At 36.5% G+C, this 25,087-nt stretch overlaps 1 protein-coding gene across 1 annotated transcript in view; it reads left to right on the forward strand.

Annotated features, from left to right (window-relative positions):
- The first annotated feature begins 4,854 nt into the window (after positions 1-4,854).
- Positions 4,855-25,087, forward strand: part of LOC149285963 (mitogen-activated protein kinase kinase kinase 20-like) — a 59,985-nt gene continuing 39,752 nt past the window's right edge. The window contains exons 1-7 of the mRNA XM_089494723.1: positions 4,855-5,013; positions 16,547-16,634; positions 22,507-22,608; positions 23,025-23,090; positions 23,366-23,394; positions 23,526-23,663; positions 24,306-24,392. Of these exons, the coding sequence (XP_089350849.1) occupies positions 4,855-5,013; positions 16,547-16,634; positions 22,507-22,608; positions 23,025-23,090; positions 23,366-23,394; positions 23,526-23,663; positions 24,306-24,392 (669 nt within the window). The remainder of the gene's footprint in view (positions 5,014-16,546; positions 16,635-22,506; positions 22,609-23,024; positions 23,091-23,365; positions 23,395-23,525; positions 23,664-24,305; positions 24,393-25,087) is intronic.

Below are 25,087 nucleotides of genomic sequence, written 5' to 3' on the forward strand. Positions count from 1 at the left end.
ATAACTTATTTTAATGAAGTTGAGCTTCCCTGCAGCTTGGCTTAGTAGCCACCTGCTGGTGCTTCTGACCTTGTGCCTTCATCTTAGGAAACTCAGTAACAGTTAATGTTAGACGAAGGACAGCTTATGTGTGGCAACATCAGCCTATATGGTTGGTGGCCAGAACATGGTGCTTAGCTTGTAGAATCTCATCTGTCGCCTAAACTGAGTTTGGGACGTGTACAAAAAGCCTTAAAAGAAACAAAGATTATTGACACATTTCCAATTCCCCTTTCAGGTAGAGTATCTTTTGCCTGATGAGAATCATATCTTTTTTTTGGTGTTTAAAGGGACACTCCAGACATCAAATGCACTTTCATGATAGTGGTGTCCCCTTTACCTTTTCATTTGGTCTTCCTTGCAAATGCATTGGGTGACTCTACAGAACCCTCTCTCCATGCATTTTCACCTCTTTCCCTGCCCCCGGCTCCTTGGCTTGCAGCAGATCAGCGGAATACTTGCAACCAGTGGTGACTTCCTAATGGTCTAATGAGACCCCCCCCCATATGAGAAGGCTTTCTCATTAATTTCAATAGGAATGCTTTCCTGCCACTTTTATACTACCCAAGGGCAGTATAAAAGGGGCGGAGCCAAGGTGGCAAAAATCCTTCCATTCTCTAGCCCTGTATCTAGAAATCTCTGATCAGCAGACTTTACAAATCCAGAGGATATGCCATATATTAACAGTTTAAATCTGCTTTCTTAAATACTTTTGCAGGTCAGATCAGGTCAGCGTGAAGAGAACCAAATGATCCTTGAGTCTGAATGGAATTAGACTGAGCTAAAGAGCTGAACAATACCATCATATACAGGAAATACTTAATCAACGTGATATGAAACAGCACAATAAATGCTCTGAATGGAATTATACCTTTAATGGCAACACGTAACTTCTCATCATTTATTTTCACTGCCGTTTACGAGACGACTTGTGCAGATAATGGCTTTATAATTGTGTTTAATGCAGCGGTCTTGTTATAGATAGAAATGCTTTGATGTGTATGGGGTTTTTTTGTGTGTGTAAATTTAACGTTCCTGTGATGTACTCCTGGCATAATAGCTTGTACGGTAAATGTGGATTCTGAAAAGTACGCAAAACCGCATAATCTCCTAACCAAGTGGAAAATTATCTAGCCATTACAAATTATTGGCTGAAAACTGTATAATTAAATCTCATATACTATTTAAACTACTTTACATACAGTATCTTTATAGACATTTATCTGTAAATAATGTTATTTAAACACACAGTACATGCATATACACTGTATATATGTACTCGTATAGAAAAATGTCCTCCCTGAAGACTATAAGTGAAATTTGTATTATGCAAAGTCAGCCACATGGGAAGAAATCCTAGATCTCTCACTTGCGCGTGCATGCTGGTTATTTTCGCATTAAAATAAGAGATAATTTTGTTAGTGCTTACGAGATCGTTAGCTGTGTTGTATTCAAATCTCTTATTTGCCCATGCAGTTGTTACCCATTACAGTAATTAAAAGTTAATGCCAAGACGCTTTTACCAGAATATCTTGAAAACTGCTACTATTTTCAGCATTTTGGAATGGTCGCGCAATTTTAGGGTATTTTAATCAAACTGAACAACTGAAACTTTGGGACTTACTATTGAATACATACAACTCTTACCTATCATACATAACCTGATTATGTATGTAAAGCGTATTATTCTTCTTATTATTATTATTATATAGTGCCAATAATATATGCAGCATTTCTTACAGTCCATACCTTTGAAGGGTATGACAAAACTAGAACTGACAGACTAAGACAAACCAAAACATTACAATACATTATGTTTACAATCTAGAAGGAATAGGGTAGAAACCAATAAGGTATGGAGAAAGACGGAGAGAAGGTGCTATAGATGGTTGTAGGAGTTGTATTAGTGGCCGATGAGCTCAAGATCCAAAAATGGTATGAAAAATATTGAACTTAAATTTGTGTGTTTTTTAAGTACACAAATTGAACAAACAGAACGAACCAAATATGTACAATTCCTCCAGATGTGGGTGTATCAGTTGGGATGAGGTAGGTTACAGGTAGGTAAGTGTCTTCAGTATGGTTAATGTCCAAGTGGACATTAACTGTGAAAAACAAAAAAACAAATACAGTATAGCGTAATTTAGTATCGCACCTACTGTTAGTAGAATTCTCCCAACCCAGGTAAAGGATACATATAGTCCTTTAGATATTTTGTGCGAATTAAATTAAAAGCAGAAGCATTAGCTTCAGGATTAATGGTCTTCAAGGGTCCTAGACAGATATTATTTACATCTGAAAACAGGCAGAGATACAATTTCTGATACGGTAAATAAAATATCTCAGCTGTCAGCATGAGTTCCAGTGTTTGGCCTCTCTGCTATGTATTATCAAACTGTTCTTTCAATGCTGTTGTTTAATTGTTTTATATTTAAGTATACCATTGATTAGTACAGTGTTGTATTCATTTTCACGTTTGCCATTTTGCACACAGTTCTGCATTTTCACTTTTGGATTATAATTATAGCTCTTGCTCCAGATAATTTACTGTGTTACCAAACAAGTAGTTCTTTAGCTGAGCTACACCTCTAGTGATTTCATGGAAATGTTCAGCTGAATGTGGACAATGGAATTTCAGGCTAAGAGATATTTGTTGGTTGTCTTGGATAAGGTATTGTCAGCTGCTGTATGGAGATCATTGATGGCCGCCAGTGGGACATAAGTATCTTAAAGGGTCAGTTCAAATTTTGAGTGCATACTTTACTTCTATCAATTCAATCAAATTCAGTATTAGAAAAGGGGGCTTTGTTCTCATTTTTCTCCTTCCCTGGCTGTAAACTTGTGAAGCAGGAGGCATACGTTACTAAGCTTCCAGCGCATGTGCTGTAGGGCATACTTACATATATGCAAGGTGAGCTCCCACTAAAATTAATAGGAGGTCAACTCGCATACCTGGGCGTTGAACACTCATTGAAGTCAACATGCATTTGAATTAAATGGGGACTGGAGAGGTAATTTAAAGAATCCCCTACTCGGCTTTTCAACACTGGACAGAATTGTGTTGGCTTCTTGCTTACTGCAATACGCTACCATTTTTAATCATTCTTCAACCACTTTTGAGAAAAGCCCATCCATAGCCTGGTTATGCTCTGTCTACAGTGTATGGAGACCACTACATTTTCCATTTTAAATTAATTCCTGAAAAGAATATGAAGTAATAGCGAAATATATACCAATGAGTTGGTGTTAAGGTCAAATTAGGTACATTTAATTACAGGGTGCCATGATACCTCTGATCTTCTTTGTTGGGAATTAGCCCGGCTCTCCAAGGACTTCCAATTCGCAGTGCAACAGTCGGTTGGAAAATGCAACAGCACCTAAAATATTTTCTTTAAAACAGTTTTAAGATAATTTATACTTTCCAGATATGCTCCACTTGAGCTTCTTCCTACTCTTTATGGAAGCTGAGAGTGGTGGAGCCGGGTGTAGAAGGTGAGGGAAGTTAGAAAGTTGGCAAAACTCATTTAGAGCTAAATGTCTCACAATAAATGGAGGTTTGGCTTCCATACTTAGATCCTTGAATAATACATGAACATATGAGTAAACTTCCACTCGCCTATCTTTCATTATCCAGTAATATCTATTCAAGTCAATAATCGTGTCTTCCTTTTGCTTGCTTGTTTTGTTATGGTTTTGATTTTTTTTCTATTATTATTATTAACTACTGCCGGTGAATATGTCTATTGTAGATACTACGGGTCGAGTTGAAAAGGTACATCTGAAATGTTAAAAATAAATAAATTAATTAATTAAATAAGGATTTAGGATTTTAGGTGTTACATCCACTTTTATTGTCACATTTTTTTTAAAAGTCCTCTACGTGACAAATAATTGAGGTTAGTTAATGGTAACAAGTATGGTATAGTTATCTGTTTCAAATGTAGAATCCATTCTTGGAAGTTTGCTTTTACATACAAGAGAAATATTGTTTCCTGCTTCATTGTGTAAACTTGCAAAGAAGGGCTTCTTTGGAAAGGCACTTGGTGTTAAAAACAGATTCTCAAGTATGACCACATTAATGCTTGCCGAACGCATACAGGTTTTCCAGTTTACAAAGCTAATGTTGCGACTGTGCTAGAAGGTTCATTTGCTTGCGCTATACTGTGGAATGATCACTACACGGGGCGATGACATGCCTCGGATTCCAGAACAGCTATGCAAGCTGACAGTTGAAAGTGTGCTTTCTCTTCACGTCAGTGCTTAACTATAGAAGACCTGCTGGCAAACCAGGTTCTTGTATGAAAGCTTTATGGTAGGGGAACATTTTAGTAATTTTGCAGTGACATGACAAGTGAAGGTAAAGCAAACAAGCACTTTACTGGCAAGGAAACTATGCAGCTCATCTAAAAAACTATTTTTGGGAGCAATTTAACCGTGAGTTTTTATCTATTTCTCGTAGCTCTGGAATGCTGGGTCACTGGTTCTCTAATGCTTTTGTTCTAGTACTTTTTGGTGGAACTGTGAATATATTACATCATATTATAATATTATTGTATACAAAATTCTATGTGAGCAGCAATGATGCATTTAAGACCATCACTTCTGGATTTCTGCCGTTTTCCGTATTAACTAAATTCCCTCTACTTATATTTTTCCGGGGCCTATTTTGAGATTTGTTATGCATTATTTATTTAATCATCTAAATGACTGAGATTACACAATTTCTGTTAAATATTGTACATTGGCTTTTAGTTATTCTAACCTAATTTTTTGTATTTTTGCAGATTTTTAAGAGTTACTCTTTGTCATTATGAGATGTCGTCCCTAACCGCTTCGTTTGTGCAAATTAAATTCAATGACCTTCAGTTCTATGAAAGCTGTGGTGGCGGAAGTTTTGGGAGTGTTTACCGAGCCCAATGGCTGTCACAAGAAAAGGAGGTGGCTGTGAAAAAGCTTCTCAAAATAGAAAAAGAGGTAGGAATGTTGGAATTATTTTTAGATAATGTATTCTAATTAGAAGATTACTTTTCTCTTTTTGGATTAAGGATTATGGAAATGCCCTACAAGCCATTGATCTGTTTGTAATGATGAGACATATCCTACTGGCCAGATTCCTTAAACATGCTGTTTCAATAAATGTTGTGATGTTTGTTACCAATCCATTTTGCATTATGCCTAATATATGTACCTCTATTGTGGATCTTTCTAAAGATCGTAGGTCTTTAGTGAGCCTATACTCTTGGAAACATATTACTTTGGTTTAGTGTAAATTCTTCACCATTAGATCAAGCACCTTCTGGTCTCCACAAGTTGAGTCTCCATTGACTCCAAGAGGTTTAGGAAAGAGACTCAGCAAGGACTTTGTATGTTTTGTCATAAATCAATCAGCACTGAGTGATTTGAGACTTGGGGATGGCAACTAAATATCACCTACACTAGTGACCTCCAGCTCTGCTCTTCAGTCTTCTGTGGCTCACTACTCTTTACAACGCAATTTTTAAAGTTTACAAAATATTTCTTGAAGAATTTCTCTGAAAACAACATAATCAGCATTTTTTAGCCAGACTAGAACATATGAACATTTCCCCCCCTCATTAACGTTTATTATGTATCCACAACTTTTGTTTTGTGTTCTTTTATTCCTCTTGCTGATCTGTGACAAAGTTATATGACAGCCTTCTTTTCCATGTTGTAATTAATGCCTTTGTGGGGCTTTTATTTGCTTTGTTTTTCTTTGTTTTGCTGAGCAGCTTCATAATAATCTGTGTCATGCCGAAACAGCTGCCCATCACATTTTGATGAGGATATGTCTACAGTATATTTAGGACATTGATTCCAAAATATTTTCACTGCTTTCTAAAAAGCAGGGTAATTTGTCCACAGAATGCACATGGGAAAATCAATATTTGTTTTTTTATTATCTGGTGTGTAGTTAAGCAGGTAAATGCTTAATCTGATTTGACCCACTTTTAAAGTCAAAATTAAACAAAGAAGTTTTGTTCTACCAGGGCTCTATTTCCCATTACCCGGTGTAAATCTTTCCCTAGAGGCTTCTTAGAGTTTTAGGACGTGTGGCTGTCGGCTGCCACATTGACAAGTGAAGTGTAAAAAGGTTTTCTGTGTATCAATAGCCCAGCACAACTAATTTTGCACAGTGATATTAGTGGATATCACATACTACTTGACTGTTTAAAGTGAACCGGTCGTACAAAAAATACAGTATGTACAGGTACTGACCCATGTTTAGAAAGAGAACAGTTTTTGCCAATTCTTAGTTTTAAGTTACAAATGTAAAGCGATCATAGTGGAAACCAGTGGGTTAATCATGCCTATTCTGACACAGTTAACTTTGTATGTGCGCGCCGCTCTGTGCTCATTGTGTGCCAAAAGTAATTTCAACTGTGCAGATAATGCACATGCGCCAACATCGTTACCTATGCAACCTAAAAACATCACTCTTGTCTAAAGGCTTAGAAGTAACACGTAATACTAAATACTAAGCTTTAATTTTCTAGTACAGTGGCTAATATATGCCATACATATAGAATTAAATTTAAATTAAAGCTACTAGAAAGAGAGGGGAATGTAAATCTAGAATGCAAGCATGAAGTTTGTGTTGTAATTATGCTGAATAATTGTTGGCTTATTGACTAGATAAATCTGCATCTACGTATACATACATGTACGTTTTACTTGCTTAGCCAATTCTATATCAGACAGACAACAATCGGCAAGAAGAGCTAGCCTTTCTAATTGGTCTGGGAATCAGCGGCGAACCAGCATCACTTTGTGTGGCTTGTTATCAGGGGCGGATCGATAGCCTGATCTTTGGAGGGGCACACACACTAAAACAACTAGACACTAACACACACACTATCACACCCAGACACTGACAGCAACACAAATTGGTGCTGAATACATGCATACAGGCACAAACATATCCCCCACACACTACTATATCCAAACTAGCATACACATACACTAACTTATCCAGACACCCACATTAACGCACACCTCCAGACACTCACACTAACACTCACACAGAGAAACCCATACTAACACTCATCCAGAGACTTACACACAGCCCAACATTCACATTAACTTGCACACACACACATAACCAAACATAAACATCTAGACACTCACACTAACATGCCCAGATACACACAGACACTCACACTAAAAACACACAAACTGCCATACCCAGGGATACACAGCGCATACACAGACACACACACTAATATACCCACACACTAACATACCAGACAGACACTAACATCCCACACACACAGTCACCACACCAACATAGCCACACGCACACTAACAAGCATAAGTAGACAGATAAGTAGACACACACTAATAAAATATACAAATATACCCAGACACACACACGGTCAACAGTGCCCACTAACATAACCTGACACACAGACATTAACATGCACAGGTCACACAGCGTGAGGTGGCCTTCCTGAAATTAGGGGAATACGGATAGTAAATCTGGATTTACTGGGGAATTACCTCTTTATGCCTACTACATGCTTGTCACTGGCAGTGTCACTGAATTTGAAGCTGAACCTGCTAAAACTCCTTCTCTGATTCCACCTTTGGGTTTGGTACCTTTCGTTTTTGATAGCTTACAACGAGGCCTGGGCCCTTCTAGACTAGTCTCAATGAGTCCAAATACGTAGCTGGCACACACAGAACTACTCTACATATTTTGGCTCTGTAATAGTCAGTGCCAGCATATATTAGCAGTGGCTAAAAGTTTAAATTCTACTTAAAATTTTCAATTTTGTTTTCCAGCTCCCTATGCCAATACTGTATGTAAAAATGCTTAAAACCATTAGTTCTATGTACTCATTTATTGAATATGGTCACCCTGGGGAATTATATTAATAACATTTGAGAATGTTATTCAAATGAATTAAAAACCTGCCCAATAAAAGTATGCCAAAATAATTCTTCCAAACAGTTTGATTTGTTTCTCATAAGCCAGAGATCTCTATAAAAGTCCTCATGTGCCATGCGTCCTGTGTATTCAGTTGTCACATACATTCAGTGTCTTAACCATCTCTATATGAGTACATATTTGTGACTCTCACTGCAAAGCCCAGGACAAGGCATCATGTGCTTTCTATTTTCAGACACAAGTGTCATTAGATAACTGGTTGTGAAATTTAAGAGTTTAATAGTGATGGGGTCTGATAATAACAAGAATTGGTAGGAAACTGAAGATCACTGTAAACATTACCAAATTGAGCATCATGCCATTATTTTTATTTTATTTGCTTTGATTTTTCAAAACTATTTGTATGGTCTAAAGATAAACTAATCAAAACGTAGCAACGTATCCATCATGACACAGAATACTCTTGGCTCTTGAGTAGATTGCATTTTTTCATGATGGTGTAAAAAAAATCTGTTACTATTATTTGAAATAAACCAATTTTAGGTCAGTTACAGTTTTACTTTTTAAATATTTAGTATTCTGAAATAAACAGTTTGAACCCCACCGTTATCCACACACCAGGGGTGCAATTGCCCCCCAGACTGTTCCAATACTCTTCAAAATGGGCTGGTCAGTGTTATGTTACCCCATGGTAAATGCAAAGGTGCTCACTGTGTGTGCGAGCAGCTAGAAATAAGCCTTTGGGAAAGGTAAATGGGTAAGGCACATATCGGGGTTTGGCTGGAGGGAGGCAGGGGTGCAATTGCTCTCCAGGGCCAGACCAAGAGTCTTCAAAAAGGGCTGGTCCAACTTAGATCGTCCCACTCACAGAGGCAAGGCCGTGGCAGGGTTATGTGACTCCACAGTAAAAGCCAGTATAGTGTGTGTGAGTAGCTAGAGAGAAGGCTCCAGGCAAGGTAAATGAGTAAGAGAGTGAGTGAGCATGTATGTAAGTAAGTTAGAGTGAGTGTATGTGCAAGCATGTGTTTGCGTTAGCATGAATGGGTATGTTAAAGTGTGTGTTAGAGGGAGGTTGTGCTAGACTGAGTGTGTATATGTAAGTGTGTATTAGAGTATGTGTTAGTGTGAGTATGTATAAGCGTGTGTTAGTATGAGTTTTTATGAGAAACAGATTTAGCATGAGTTTTTATGAGAAAGAGTATAAGGAGATGCTAGCACTCTATCTTTTGCTGGCCCCATACTGTTTTCCACCATTTCAGTTATGTCCGGGGAAATGATCTGGGAACACATGTAAGCATGTTTCCAATGCAATTGGTGTGCATGTCTGACACCTGACTGACCAGGATTAACTGAATGAACCCATGACATTTGAAGACTGTTAGGAGATGAACAAGACACATCCAGTATACCTCATAGAAATTAATTTGTTAAATGTGATTTGATATTATGGTCTTGCACAACACAGAAAAGTGAGCAAAGGAAATTCTGCTGGGGAACATCTTTAATTTCAGGTAAACATAGCCACTATTGTAATTATGGCAGCAACATTGAATCATTGACAGAGAAATCTGCAGATACCAATGAAAAACTTTATCAGTAGTTTTAATATCTTTTGTAGAGAGAATATTTGAGGGTACCTGGAGATACAGGTGCCATGTATTCTATTCAGATAAATATATTGTTCTTAAATGTGGAGCCAGAGCCGTAGCTAGCTGCTTTTGCGCCCAAGGCAAGAATAGAAAATAGTGCCCCCTAGCTATTGTTTTACAGAGGTTATTTTATTTACACTGCCCTTAAAGACACATATACACATACACTGCCCTTACACGCGACAACCCATACATGCTGCTTTTACACACACCTGCCCATAAACACACATATACACATACACTGCCCTTACACACACCTGCCCATTAACACGCTGTGCACCCCCTTGCAGCTGAGCCCGAGGCGAGTGCCTCTCTCTCGCCTCACCCTTCCTACACCCCTGTGTGGAGCATTTGCTGTAAAATTAACCTTAGAAATGTTAGTGTTTTATATTTGTATGTCCACCATGTATTATTATTATTGTCTTTTATATAGTGGCAACAATCTACTCAGACCATCTTACAATACATAAACTAGACTGGGACTGATACATTAAGTAACAAAGGCCCTGCTCATTTCATCGTGTTTGAACTTGGACCTTTTCTTAGAAGGAGATAAACAGAGGGCTAGTTAGGGCTTAAAACTGACTCCTCTGTAAAAAGAACTTCTCTGTTATGTTTTCTTTGAAACTAAAGAATGGGAACCAACCCAGTGGCCCTCTCTGAATTGACCTGCCCTGTAACCTGACATTATTTTTTTCTTCAGGCTGTTGTGTTCTTTTTCCCGTTCATACAGTTGCCACGTGCCCGTGTAAATATTTGTACACATATTGCAACATTGGGTGACAGGAAATTAGCAAGAGAGGCCCAGATGGTTAGGTGGTAGTTTACAGCAAAAAATAATATGGCTGTCTAATTTCAATTTATAAGCAGCTGGTGATACAGATGAAAAATCCTATAAAACTAATGACTTAAAAGCTGGTGTTAACAGGTTGTAGACTCAATAATCACTAACACATCCATACAGAACATATTCAACTAGCAGTGCGACGGAGCAACGTCACATTCTCTGGCTTGTGAGCGTTATCTCTGTCAGTGCGTCCGTGTGACTGTCTGTCTTTTCCTGTAACCTCTCTTGTAGGCAGGCATTGCATCCCAAGACTGAATGTTTGTTGGCGACCAATTCTGGGGCATAGGCCAGGCCTTGACCAACTCAATGAGTTGGGAGTCCTTAAAATATTCCTGTTCTCATTTGTGAGTATTATATATTGAACTATATGTCTTGGTACTGTGAAGACCAAGTACGTTCCTAAATATGACCCGCTGGTTTCTACATTTTCCAAACCTTTGACGCTCGGTACTGTAATGAATTACACATTGATAAACATCGTTCTGCTTACCAAATTCCGGGTTTGCATAAAATTAGCTATCAGTTACAATAGGGTTTTTTTCCTCAAATTTCCCATTTACAGTCCCCTTTTATAGCATCACCTACTATTCATCCTTTTATTTACCAAGCATACATTTCACCAGGTAGTTTTGTGGCATCTATATTATCAAGTGAGTTTGCTCTACTTTTTTCATCCATAGTCAATAAATTTTGTTGGATCTTTGAAGTCAAACACAGATTTCATTTCCCCTTTAAAATATATAATGAAAAGCTACCCTAATCATCTGATTAAGCAAACAGTATTGTCAAATTATTATACCCCTTTAAATTTTGTAAGATCCCTGTCACCCACCCTGATTGCACACCTAAGTCATAATACTACAGTTTACTCTTTATTCGGTTTACTTCAGCAAAATTAATATCCATTTTCAGGTTTATAAGGTTGGTTATGAGACACGTTCAGGGTAAGCGCCACAAACCTCCCCCCCAATGTTCTTTAGCATTTATTAAAGTGTGTGTAGTGTTGCATGATGCAAAAGATCTTACACGTCTGTTACAGTAATGTTTGTCTGCTAATCCTGTGTTAACCATTAATGTTTCTATGTAATATTTAGTTGTGACCCGTTGCTCCAACAGTGCCTTGTGATACATTAGATATCCTGAAATCCTGCTGTCTTTCTTCACAAAGCTTCTTTAGTGCAGCTGGGCCCTTAAGACATTCTGTCATTTGTCACAATGCTCTCTGATAAGGATTTGTCAGGTTTTATCTAGCGGTGATAAGTTGAGGACTTCAAGCTAAGATAAAGCAAATATTCAAGAGTAAAATATTTTATGTAGCCTTTTGTACCTCAGTATTCAACAGTAACTGTTGCTGGCCATTAAAATTGATACCAATCAGAAAAATATGGCTAGACTTCCCCTCAAAGCTAGTCACATGCCCCCCGAAGCTTTCAGGTAGAGACTTTTCCTTTGCCCTTTTTATATCCGTTGGTTTTGTCTGCCCCAATAAACTTTTGCTGTGAATAATTATTGTGCTTCTGAGACCTATTTTTATGCACTTGGTAAATTATAAGTATTTTGGAGACCCGTTGCTGGTCTTCTGCATTTGTGATAAGGTCACCAGCACAACATCTGATTGCCTCCTTTAGGACCATTAGTGGTCCTTAGGACATAGAGGCTCCTTTGCATAGCAGTAGAGCACTTGTAGACCCCTGCTGTACTACGCTACATCAATATGTACACAGCTGGCCCCACAACATAAAACTGCTCTGCTAGGAGTACCTTTGCCAAGTTCTTCCCTTTATTAGCTAATAAGCTAAATGGACTCTCCAGCCACAATATGCACTTTAATTGTTGTGGCTCCCCTCCCTTACAGATACATGGGAGGATTCTACAGAATCCCTCTTATGCAGTTGCACCTCTCCCCACCCCTCATCTATTACATAGAAATGTAGAACTTAAGGGCAGATCAGAACCATTTGGGCCAACTGGTCTTCCCATTTTTCATGATGTAGAGGCATTAATCAGTCATTGGGCTCGTCTTAGATTTAGGATAGCTTTATACCTTCCCCATGCGTGTTTACATCCCTCACCGCATTAGCCTTTTCCACTTCTGGTGGGAGGCTGTTCCATTTATCTACCACCCTTTATATCCTTTTAGCTTTTTCCTGCCACTGATTGGCTGCTTCAGGGCCTTCCTGGGACACCGGAGTGTTCATTGCCTAAAAGGTCTAAGGCTGGCTTTGGGTATCTAGGGGAGCTTTTATAAAACAATAAGGATCAACACATTATGAGCAGCTGGTATTAGCAACCTTCGTCTCTTAAATTATATCATTTTATGGAGATATTTCAAAAATATTCTGACAATATGTAAACTGTGAATGAAAGTATTTGCAATTTCTGTTTATTTTGGTTCTGTCGTTTCTATGGGGATCCTTGGTGTGTAGCTTAGTTTCTCCCACCGATCCTGGTTTTTTTGGGGGCTTGGTATGTCAGGAATGGAAAATTACACCAATATACTAGAACAGGGTTAAGTAAATTGGAACAGGGTTCAAAGTACATTTTAAGTATATTAAAAATAGTAAATCTAATTTTAGTTTTGTTACAACTTGAAATATTCCAGCAGCGTTTGTGAAAGTCATTGATATTCTTTTTTTTTTTCTGTACTTGTTGCAAAATCACCATGGAGAAATGGTGATCATGTTAAAACAATCTTTCATGATTATAAAACTTTTTAAATTGCTTCTACCAGGTGTCAGAGACTTTTATACACAAATTAAGTTTTAACAAAGGAATAAAGTATATGGTGCACATGTCCAATGTGATGGTGTTTAGACCCACATATTTCTTGTTCTTAATATTTGTTCTATATTTTTTTATATAATATACATCTATTTAATGTAATGTAAAATATACCTATTATTATTTGTTATCAAACTCAAAAAAGCCCCAGCCTCCAGAATCTCCATTAATTGCTGTAGCGGTGTTGGTCTGGATTAAAAGGATTGAATAAAGACATGAAGCCCAATCATACTATGTGTACCAGCAAAGCAATATAACATATATCTTATCTGCTCTTAGTTACCTTTCCAACACTTACCATAGTAGCATTCTATGAGAAGCTATGACCACTTTCCATAATAACAAAGAATCAAACAGTACAGACTACGAGTTGTATAAACTGTAAATTAGCTGTATAAAGTAAGGTTTGTTTAAATCTACAGTAAATGTCAAGTTCTAGGTTCCTTCTTTAAACAAACTATGAACAAGAGTAACATATCAGTATTAAATAGTAATTACATAGTAATTTCCAGGTTATTTGAGACATAGAAAACTTGTGAGGACCAGTTAAACTGTTGCATTATGTAGTTGATTTTGGATTACCGCCAAAGCTTATCTCTCAAAATGTCCTTAAAGTCTTCAGCTCAGGAATTCCACAAGCAATAAAAGTTTATTATGGTGATTCTTGAATTTGAATATCCAGAGTTGGTGATACCCTTGTTTGGAAGCAATTTTTATTTGTCCTAATTTGGAAAAGGAAGAAAATTCTAGTAAACTTAGAAAGAATCCTTAATGGACACATCCGTCTTGACTTGAGACATTACACTTTCTTCTGTCCTTGACTTATAGTCATTTGATAAATCTATTTCTATCAATATCTACCAATCTATCAATATATTAATGTTATCAATAGTAACACAGGAATAATATAAAATATACTGTAAAATGTTCACATAATTCCTAATCAGAAAAAAAAAGTTTGTATGACATAACACTTCTTTATAAGGGGGGGGGGGTTGTGTTATAATTTATGAATACCAAGTGAATTAAATAGATCAACAGATAGAAAAAGATTATGTTCACATATGTGTATCCACTTAATAGCATGGCCTTGTATCCTTAAGATTTAGAGTCCATAACCAAGGAAACATTTCACAGAAATGACAGAACCCTCTACTCTTTCGCTGGAAGCTATGGTTTTGATAGCTGGCATCAGAGCCATCAGAGCAAGGGTATGGAATGCTGCCTTTATACATTTTACTCAGAGCACGGGTATGGAATGCTGCCTTTATACATTTTACTCATTTTTATGTAGTGTCCAAATTGGCAGAATTGGCAGAATGCAAATTATCCTGGAACTGTTCAGATTGTAATGCATTGGTCATATTACTTGAGACAATACACCGAATATTTTTTATGGTATTGTGTATTTAGCCAAAGGATGAATAGTTATTTTACAGTTGTCTTTCTAAGAAGTTCTGCATTAGTTATTATGTTTGTTTTAGTACTGGAAGTCACTTTTGCCAGTTTGTGTCCATTTCACCCAGTAGTGGGTTAAGCATCTACATTTTTTAAAAACATGTTTAGCTTTTATGGGCATTCTATAAAAAAAACAGATATCTAGGCACTTGAAATTAATATTATTTTATTTCTCAGGGACATTGCTGACGATTGGCTTTTGTTGGTCCATACAACTGGGTCTCAAAACACATACAGGGTTTTATTAGTTCTTATTCCACAGTGTTTATGTTCCATGTATATTTTTTAAAAAAATAAGGATCTCTCCAAGTTGGTCAGCAAGTGGCTAGGTTGGGATAAGGGTTAAATATTTCCATTCATTTGAAAACATCAGTTCTACTAAAAAAACATACTACTCTTTACTAGTTATCTAAAAAGGTGGATACAACTGAGAGTCTTTTTTATAAAGTAGCCACCCAAAGCTCATTATTGTTTGATGATCGGCCTTTAAAGCCCTAGGAATGTTTTCCTGCTTTTGTGTTTTGCTAGTTTTGGGTTAGGTAGAATAATTATAAATTGGCTTCTTCTGTTAGTTTCACCTAAAAGAACATCACAATAAAAAAAACTATACAATGTAAGCGTTTGAAGAACACAAGTGAAATCCTGAAAACAAATGTTGAAGTAGTTGTGTGAACCAGGGTTTCTAAGGCCTCATTTTTTCCCTCCTCAGTCACATCAAAGACAAAGTAAAAGATCTGACATAAATCAGAAAAAGTTACTTTGCTGTTTCGAACGATTGCAATCAAAGGAAATGGTTTTTCCGACTACATAAACTAGAGATGGAGAGAGGTCACAAAGTAGCTATACCCCCTAGGATTCTCTGCAGTTTTAGAAGTGTGCCTAAAAGCTTACGTGAAGCATTTGACACCTGGGGTTCCATTCATATCTATATAGAAAATGCACACACAAAGTTGCTAATGTACTTGAAGGTAGCACTTGCTTGTTAAATTATTCTCCTGGTTCCAATTTCTGGTTTGAGTTCTATCCCTATGGAAGTTTAAAGGGGAACTCCATTGGGAAAATAAATATATATTTATATATTATTTCTCCTTTTATCATTAAAAACCGTGTTAGTACCGTGTAATTGTGTTCCAATAAACTTCCTTAATCTGTGATGTTTGGGTAACTTTCCATGCTAAGGCACCAAACTGAGCTGATGACAAACTGATGGCTATGTTAAATCCGTTCCTCCATAGACTTTCATTGACAGAATGTATGGGTGGTTAAAAATCAGCTAATTTATTGTTTACCAGCAGCGGTTTGTTATATATGTTATATGTTATAAGTCAATCAACACCAGGGCTGGACATGTCCATCAGTAGCTCCCAAATGTCTACTTTTAGAATGAGAACCTATAGACATTAGCTGCTGTAGAAGCACTTGGAAATTCTCAAAGCCATTGTGACTATTCCAGGTCATTATTATATGAAACACAACATTGACTTTAGATATAATCACCCTGGAAAACTTGGTGATTCACACCTATTTTCTATTTATATTTTCTATTTATATAAATTATATTTTATAAAGTGTACCATATGGCCCTTTGCATCAGTGAAAAGTAACAGGTGCTGTATCAAAATAGTTAAGGGTCTTTTGCTTCTCTCCTGGTGTATATACTGCAGTATGGAATGGCTTCTTTCCAACAAAAAGCAATAAAAAAAACCCCTCAAAAACTATTTTCGTGAGACTAAATGTATTATCTTTTTAAATGTAGAAATTAAGCATATAGATTTTTCACTGACATACCTATATAGGCCATTTAACGTTAAGTATTTTTATATCGTATCTATAACAATCACATATCTTTTGTTTTATTAACAGGCAGAAATACTCAGCATGCTTAGTCACAGAAACATCATCCAGTTTTATGGGGCTGTGCTTGAACCTCCTAATTACTGCATTGTTACAGGTAAGCATGTAATTATCTATGGAATAAATAGCTACCATTGTGGAATGTTGTACTCGTATTAATATTAATTTTCTATTGTATCTTTTGTTGTATAATTCCCTATTCCACTAGTTTGTCAGTCTAACGTCATGAGAGTCTGAGTTAAAGTATAACGGTAATTCCAGAAATTAATGTAGACATGGGTTTTACATTTAAATGTTACAGCATACAGTAGTTTGGTGTGAAAAAACATTACTTTCTTTTTGTGTTACATTTCCTTTTTACATATTTCCGATATCATCATAATTTGGAATAGCCTGGTAAATCCTGTGCAGAGAGCAAGTTTGATTTTTGGTGCAATTGAACAAATTTACTATCTTCTGACATTTTGGTTTAGAAACAATAACATTTGGCTGAATCATTTCAATATGGGAGGTCCCTGCCGACTCTGGACATACATCTCAGCAAGATTTACTTCAAACAGCCTCTTTACAGGGGAAACCTACTATGGCAGTAACATCAAGGGTTCCCCTGTGCCAATTTCAAAATGCAACAAGACAAGATTTACTTCTAGCCTACTGTGAATGTCATCAATGACATCTTAGAGGTTTCCCTGTGCCAATTGACCATGGGGTCTCTGATAGAGAGCAATGTAAAAAACAAGTGCTGACTGATAACTGATTTGTAGTCACTTAATAGGACACAACTTTCTAGGCCCAGAAATCACTGAGAGGAAAAGTAAAGGTATTACCGTATTTCCCCATGTATAAGACACTCCCATGTATAAGACGCACCTTAATTTTGGGGCCCAAAAATTACACTTCTATCATGCCCAGGTTCCAGGATGAGTGTGATGTTAGGTGTGCTGGAATCTGGGTATGCCTGGGCATGATAGGAGTGTTATTGCTGTTAGCAATCATGTATATTTAATATAGCAATCACACTCCTATCATGCACAAGCAGCCAACACATGCACATCACTTTCAGCCTCCCTGTGCCCTGCCCCCCCCCCACTTACACATCCATGCTATCACACACACATATTTATTCATTCCCCCATTCGCATAGACTCATACACACTCCCCGACCCTTACCTGAACTGCAGATCTTCTGGTTCCGCTTGCAGACTTTGTTTCCCTCTGCATTGCTCGAACTCTGAGTGAACTTCTCTTGTCCCGGCCAGGGGAGCAGGAACGGAGCAGAGTCATGTGATGTACATTCACATGACTCCACTGGATTCCTCTGTCTCCTCGACGGAACAAGAGACACTGCTGAGCAACACAGAGGTAAGCGGAAGAAAAAAAAAATCTACAACCACTGTATAAGAGGAACCCTGTTTTTACACCCCAAATTTTTCGAAAAAAGGTGCGTCTTATACATGGGGAAATACGGTAACTCTATTTCAATAGGCAGATCTTATCACAAAGGTATAATCGCAGAAACTTGGAAGGTGGTTGGGATCTTCAGAGTCTATGAAACCCAATTTAATTGTAAGGCCTGATTTCATTAAGCTCTACGGGGGATAGTTCCCCGTCCTTCCCCCTTAAGGGAGAACCTTTTACATACACACTGGCAGAACTAGAACTTTTCATCTAAAAGTGTTTGCAGTAGCAAATGTTTTGATTCCATTATGTCTAATCTCTGAAACTAATTTGGGACTCAGGTATGTATGATGGGTGCGTGTGGTCTCTACGAGATAAAATATATGGTGCTGGTGTCCAAATGTTTCCAGGGCTGCTTTTCATTCCCAGTCCGGCCCTGAATGAAGACGGATTCATGGAGAAAGAGAAGCGTTTCTTTATCTCTCTTTCTTGGCAAATCTGGCTGCGTTATACTGGCCTCACAGAGTACTTCCGCAAAAGGGAGGAGCCATGTGGACAATTCCTCCTTTGTCCTCCAATCAGGGAAGAAGGTGTACTCGGAGGCTGCAGCCTTCTTGGAGAAGTGTCCCAGGAGGCCTGGTTAATGGAGTCTATAACAGAGACAGGGACACAGAAGTGGTTGGTGGAGAAGGTTGGGAGACATTGAGAGAGAGCACACAAGTGTGAGAGGGTGTAAAGAGCATGAGTGAGAGTTAAGAAAACAACAATGTGCAAACAAAAAGTTGTAGCTCTCTGATTCGCTTTTTTTTTTCCGTTCTAAGATGATAAGAACAAGATTGGAGATCGTAATTATATTTCTTGTGAAAGGATGATATTTAGCAGAGTAGGTGCACTTTTAAGAGATAAAGTTTCCTTATTAATGCTTTCATGTTAGGATTATTTTGGGATCAAGATCAATCACTGTCTGTGGGAGAAAAGTGGTCTGATAAAAGGAGATTAAATTAAGATGGTGCAGCTCTGGTTGCAGAGAGAACCATCAGTGATATTTCTGTCACCCATACTCTGTAACAGCCCAAAAATAAAACAGTGGTGAGGCTTTAATTAGCTCCAAAACGTCAACAGCATTTAATATGGGATCGTGTTCTGCTTTTTTTCTCCCACACGTTTGGAGGTTTAGGGCAATCCTGTACAGATTAATAAATGTACCTGTGATACACGTTCAGAAATCGCTCGGATTTAACTATGTTTAATTATAAGGTGAATGTTCAGGCTTTCAATGTTCCATTATTTTATAACAGCTGTCTTATTAAATGGTGTTATTGCTTAACTCGGAAACAACATTCCTTTCCTACTAATTTGATTTTGCGGTGTGGAATAATTTCCATTCCAATGACAAAAAATCCAAATTTAGAATCATGTAAAACCTCTGTTATTCTTTTGTGAGTGGTGTTAAATGGAAGTTATTCACTGGTAGAATTCACTTCGGATTCATAAGCAAAGTGATTAGTCGAGTTATACAATATAAACTGCCTTCACAGTTCAGCAATAGTTAAAAGACAAATTTTCTCCAGTTGGTACCTTTTCACACTTTATTACTACATTCTAGGGATGTTAATGGAATGGACATTATTGCTCACATAAAGTGGTTAAGCTCTTTCGTATACACAAGCTTTGTTGATTAATCCCTCCTAAAAAATTAACAAAGCCAGTTTTCCCAGATGTAATGGAGACAGCATTTTTTTTCTATTCCCTCTGTTTGAATTTGATCCATGTTTCTGACAAATAAAGTTCATCCTCCATTTTAACGGCTATTTATGGGTAGTTTTTCTGTACATACGAACACACGCACACATATACAAGCCAAGCCCTAGACCAAAGAACTCCCCAGGCATGAATCGCCTTTGTTGCCCCAACCCATAACCAAAATGATCACTGGTGCCTCCGCCATCTAATTATATAAGCACAAAATATTAATAATAGTAACAACAGAAAAAGCTTTTGTGATTAAATAAAAAAAGTAAAAAACTATAATAATTGTAAATTAATAAAAATTTGTAAAAACAAATTGAACATTTGAATTTATGTATTTTTCTTTGAAATTTATTATTATTATTATCTTTTATTTATATATCGCCAACAATTTACGCAGCGCTTATTGTAATATCAATAAAGTGAGTTTACCCTGTTAAGTGTTTTACTTATTTAAGTTTGATCCTCCTCTAAATATTATATTGAGCTTATCATGTAAAATTCAGTGAAACACCTGATCTGCTTCATACTTGTATTAATTATTTAATGTCTTAATAACATTAAACTCATTATTACAATCAATAACCAACCCCATTATAGTTTCTTTTTTTTGCAAATGTGGTTGTCAGGAATCACAGGATCATATCCAGTGACCCAGAGCATGAGAGATCATCCCCCTACTTATTTCACCACCAGGAAGCTCTGTGGTTGCCCAGAATCGTATTCCCCGTGTCCCCTACCATGCATATGGCATGGCGTTCCTGGTACACCTGCCGCTCATTCGCTAATCAAAGGACTATGCATATACATTGCACAGAAGCCTATGAAATAAATACATTGGAGTGTCAATGAGGCTATATATTGTAACACATTGGTTTTTATTGGATTCAATTAATTCTATTATATTCTTCTGATCAGTGATTGAATACATTAACGAGTTTTGGATACAAAAAAGCTCTGTGTGATTTACCTGCCTCTACCAACATCATCACATGTTTTGTCATATTTTAAGGGTACTATATGATTTGAAACTCAAATAACTTTTTCATTTCAGTGTCAAGTGCTGCGTAAATTGTTGGTGCTATATAAATAAAAGATACAAGTAATACTGTCATGCAGTCTAGTGGCTCAGGATGTCTGCCCATTTTTATCTTATCATTGTATACATTGCCACAGCCATCATTGTCACATCGATTATCAATGGAAATTAACAGATGTCAGCAGCTTCTTAGTAAGTTTCAGCTCACCAAATTCAGTGTGTTATGAAGGGCCATCCCTAGCGAGCTTCACGTGCAACGAGAGTTTAGATGCCCCTTCATAATGCATAGTTAAATAAATACTGTATATTAATATGTGTTTTCATTAAGACAGATTATATTGTTGCCTTTTCAGTTAGAAGGCAGTGTTCTCTGGTTTTTGTTGCATTAGGAATCAAAGGTCCCGTGTTTACCAATTCCCTCAGCTCATCCAAAAGGCAAATTGCAGCGTTAATATTGGATTTTAGATTGCCTGAGATACACAGTAATGTGTTCTGGAGACAAAATTGAATAACATTAAGTAAACAGTACTGCTTTTCTGGCAGGATGACATAGTAAGGTGTATCAGTGGTTTCCAGGAGCAGAGTCCCAGTAGAGATCAGATAATGTTAATGTTTATTGCCTCTAATGAAAAATCTCTCTCCCTGGAAATCTAGTTCCTTGTGTGTTAATATATATTCTTTAGGTAATAGATAATGTTCCTATTGAGAAACAGCAAAATATTACCTATTCAATATATTCAGCAAATAAAGTGCTTCCAATACCAGACATGTAGTTCTGAATTTGAAATTCTGTTTCATGTGAAATATTCATCTAAAAATGTCCTCTTTTTCTCTTCCTGCTTTGGGCAGATCTTCTCATGTTGAGCTTTAATAAAAAGTGACAGCTGTATGATTAGGCAAGGCAGTGAGTCCCATAATACAAACACAATTTTCATTGCTGAACTTATTTTTATAGGTTACGTTAAAATATTATATCCAATACTTTATAGTGTGAATTATAAAATAATTATTATATTTTTATAAATGAACCACTTATTATAGAATAACTTAAAAATGTACACACATACCAAATGTCCCTTTGTCTTTCTATCCTGTGGACAGAATCAAAATGTTCCTTTTTTTTTTTTATTATACATCATTGTGTTGATAAATAGAGGGGAACTTGTAATGTACGTTTGGTGCCACTCAAAAAACACGAGTGTTCAGTCGAGCTACAAAGTTGAGTCCCTGTTGTGAAATTTATGGGAAGCTTGATGACGTTCTGTGTTCAATATGATTATTTCTTCATTGTTCCCTAAGTGTACTTTCTCCTGGGTCCCCCCAAGGTAAATTTACACCCATATATTGTTTAAGTTCATGTCATTTGGCTTAATCTGAGAGTTATCAATGTAAAAATGGGAAAATGTATTAATGGAAATAATAATAAAAAGTGTTTCAGTAGTGGAGAGTAAGAATTTGATGTTAAACATAAAGACCTCTAGTGCTTTTTTTTTTTTTTTTTTACAACAAACTAGATCAAATATACAATTTGTGTTTCCAAACCTATTATGGTCTTTATTTTCTTTTTAGAAAAAATCCTCAAACACTGGACAAATGTGTTCTATTTTTATAAATATAACCCAGCTTTAATGCTCTTTTTTTACTGCAAAATAATTTTGTTAAGTAAGCACAAACGTGTGCATTTGTCTATCATGTTTACTACTTTGAAGGTCATTTAAAGAGGACTACTTATTGTAAGGGTTATATGGTCTGCGGCTCTTAACAATATTTTTACACGACACAGAATATGCTGCTGGCGGATCGCTATATGACTACATCAATAGTAACATGAGTGAAGAAATGGACATGGAGCATATCATGGCCTGGTCGATGGATGTAGCAAAAGGTAAGCACTGGAAACCATGGCATCATTTAAATACCTTTATTGGAAGAGAAATCAGAACCTGTGAAAGTTACTTATCTGGAAGGAAAACCCTCAGGGTTTTTATTGAAGCATTAAAAAGGTCTCTTAATCTGAATCTACTACATTTAGTTTTAGATCTTATTGCCCATTGTTTATAAAATGTAGAGCAGATCTGTTACCAATTTCTACAAACTTTAAAAATAAATAAACCTATGTATTATGTATTTTAAAATAAGTAAAATCCACCCTATACCATGGGAGCAGCTATTTTACCTTCTCACTTGCATGATTCCTCTTGATTACCTTTTGTCTGTTGGTAAGTTGCTCATTGTTGTTGAAATAAATTATTGGGAAATGACATTTTTTACTGTATACAAATATTTTCCCTATTTTAATAGGAATGCATTATTTGCACATGGAAGCCCCAATACGAGTCATTCACAGAGACCTCAAGTCCAGAAATGGTAAATTATTGTTGTTATTAATAGTAGTAGTAGTACAGTAATATATAATGTCTAAATTATACTTGGATCAATTAAGAAATGTTTATGGAGCTGATGTCGCCTCTCTCCACCAATAGAGATGTGTCTTTAGATTTTTATTACTGTTAAATAGTTAATTTCTTTAACAATATCAATCAGAATAGAAAGTATATATAAGACAGGACTATTAATATAATAAGAATTATTGTCTATATTATGTTCAATATTTGTAATACATTTTCTTTGCTTAATTTTAGTTGTTATAACAGTCGATGGCATATTAAAGGTAAGAAATACATGAATATATTTATATTGGCACTTATTTGAGGAATTGAGGAATTATTACAAATAATGTAATTCTGGATCATTGCAGACTAAAAATTTACTAATATCTTTAATACACAACTTTGTTTACAGATTTGCGATTTTGGGGCTTCAAGGTTCCACTCCCACACGACGCATATGTCCCTTGTAGGGACCTTTCCTTGGATGGCCCCAGAAGTAATTCAGAGTCTTCCTGTATCTGAAACATGTGACACGTATTCATATGGCGTGGTAGGTGATAGTTTGCAATCCAGCATGTGTGTGAATAATTGTGTGTGCATTTGTTAAATTTATATATTTATATTAAACAATCTGTCGAAGAACATATGTTTAATGGCTGTGAACAATATCACCATTTTATTATAGCCATACTATACAAAAACTAATTAAAGTTTAAATAATAATAAATAATAAAGACTTTTCGGCGTTCTTAATGCTATTACCTCCTCAGCTGGTTTTATTTCTTTAAGCAATTAAATAAATTATTAGTCTCTTAAATTTACTCCCAATGCATCAATAGGTAACTTTTTTATTAGGCTAATAATGATAATAAAAATTAAAAAAATAGACATCTCCATGTTCATGATACACAGAATCAATTGCATTATGGGTAAACAAGTCTGCCATATTTTAATGGATGGATTACACATTTTTCGTGCTCTAAAGGGATCCATGTATAAAGTGGATATAGAGGCAAAAAGGTGATTATTTTTATCGCTATTTCTTGCATTAACCTAAATACAATGATAAAAAGCCCACTACCAAAGGTGTTTTCTTGTTTGTTTATAGGATAGAATTAAAAGTTATTTATGTTTGTGTATATATATATTAATTGGATGTGAAAGGCGTGAATTGTGGTTGTTCTATTTGCAGGTTCTTTGGGAAATGCTAACAAGGGAAGTTCCTTTTAAAGGCTTGGAAGGGCTGCAAGTAGCTTGGCTTGTTGTAGAAAAAAACGAGGTAAGATGACTTTTTTTATGCTGAGATACAGTTGATAGATATGAAAACAGTATTGGGGGTTTGCAAAAGACTTTTTCATCTTCTTCAAATTGAAAGTAAGTTCAACGCTTATGGAAAGATTACCAGTAGGAGCTAACACAAAGGGTCAAAGTGATGTTATTCTTCATGAATGGACCCTTTACATCTAATTGTTGCGGCTTCACATCGTGATGCTGTAGATCAAAAATTGTAGAACTACTGTACTAGTTTCACAGTCTCAATAGGGTAACCTGGGGGTTTGTTCTTAGTGATGAAAGGAGCCATTGCGTCCAAGGTAGGGGACCAGTTTAACTCCGTCTCCCGCGATTTTGGGCATCTTTTTACTGGCCAGGAGTTGATATTTCAACGAGAGACCTTCAGCTACTTCGACTTAACTCTCCCAGCAGGGGGACAGTTTAGTACAAGAAGCTGTCACTTAGATGAGCGTTTCAAAAATAAAAGAAGAAAAAAATAAAGAAAATTACAGTTTAGCCTCCCGCAGTATGCTCGAGTCCACATTAAAGATATGCTCATAACTTTGTATTGGAAAGGCTGCGCCTGAGCTGCAAGGTTCCTCCTCAAAGCTTTTCCATTGAATAAAGTCTTCAACGATGTAAACACTACCACTACCAGCAATCATCCTCCAAATTGCTCTGCATTATATTTTGTCTATTTAA

The sequence above is a fragment of the Sceloporus occidentalis genome, unplaced genomic scaffold, assembly GCF_023333645.1.
Source record: "Sceloporus occidentalis isolate IW3139 unplaced genomic scaffold, rSceOcc1.0.p SCAF_74, whole genome shotgun sequence".
In the NCBI taxonomy this organism is placed as follows: Eukaryota; Metazoa; Chordata; class Lepidosauria; order Squamata; family Phrynosomatidae; genus Sceloporus; species Sceloporus occidentalis.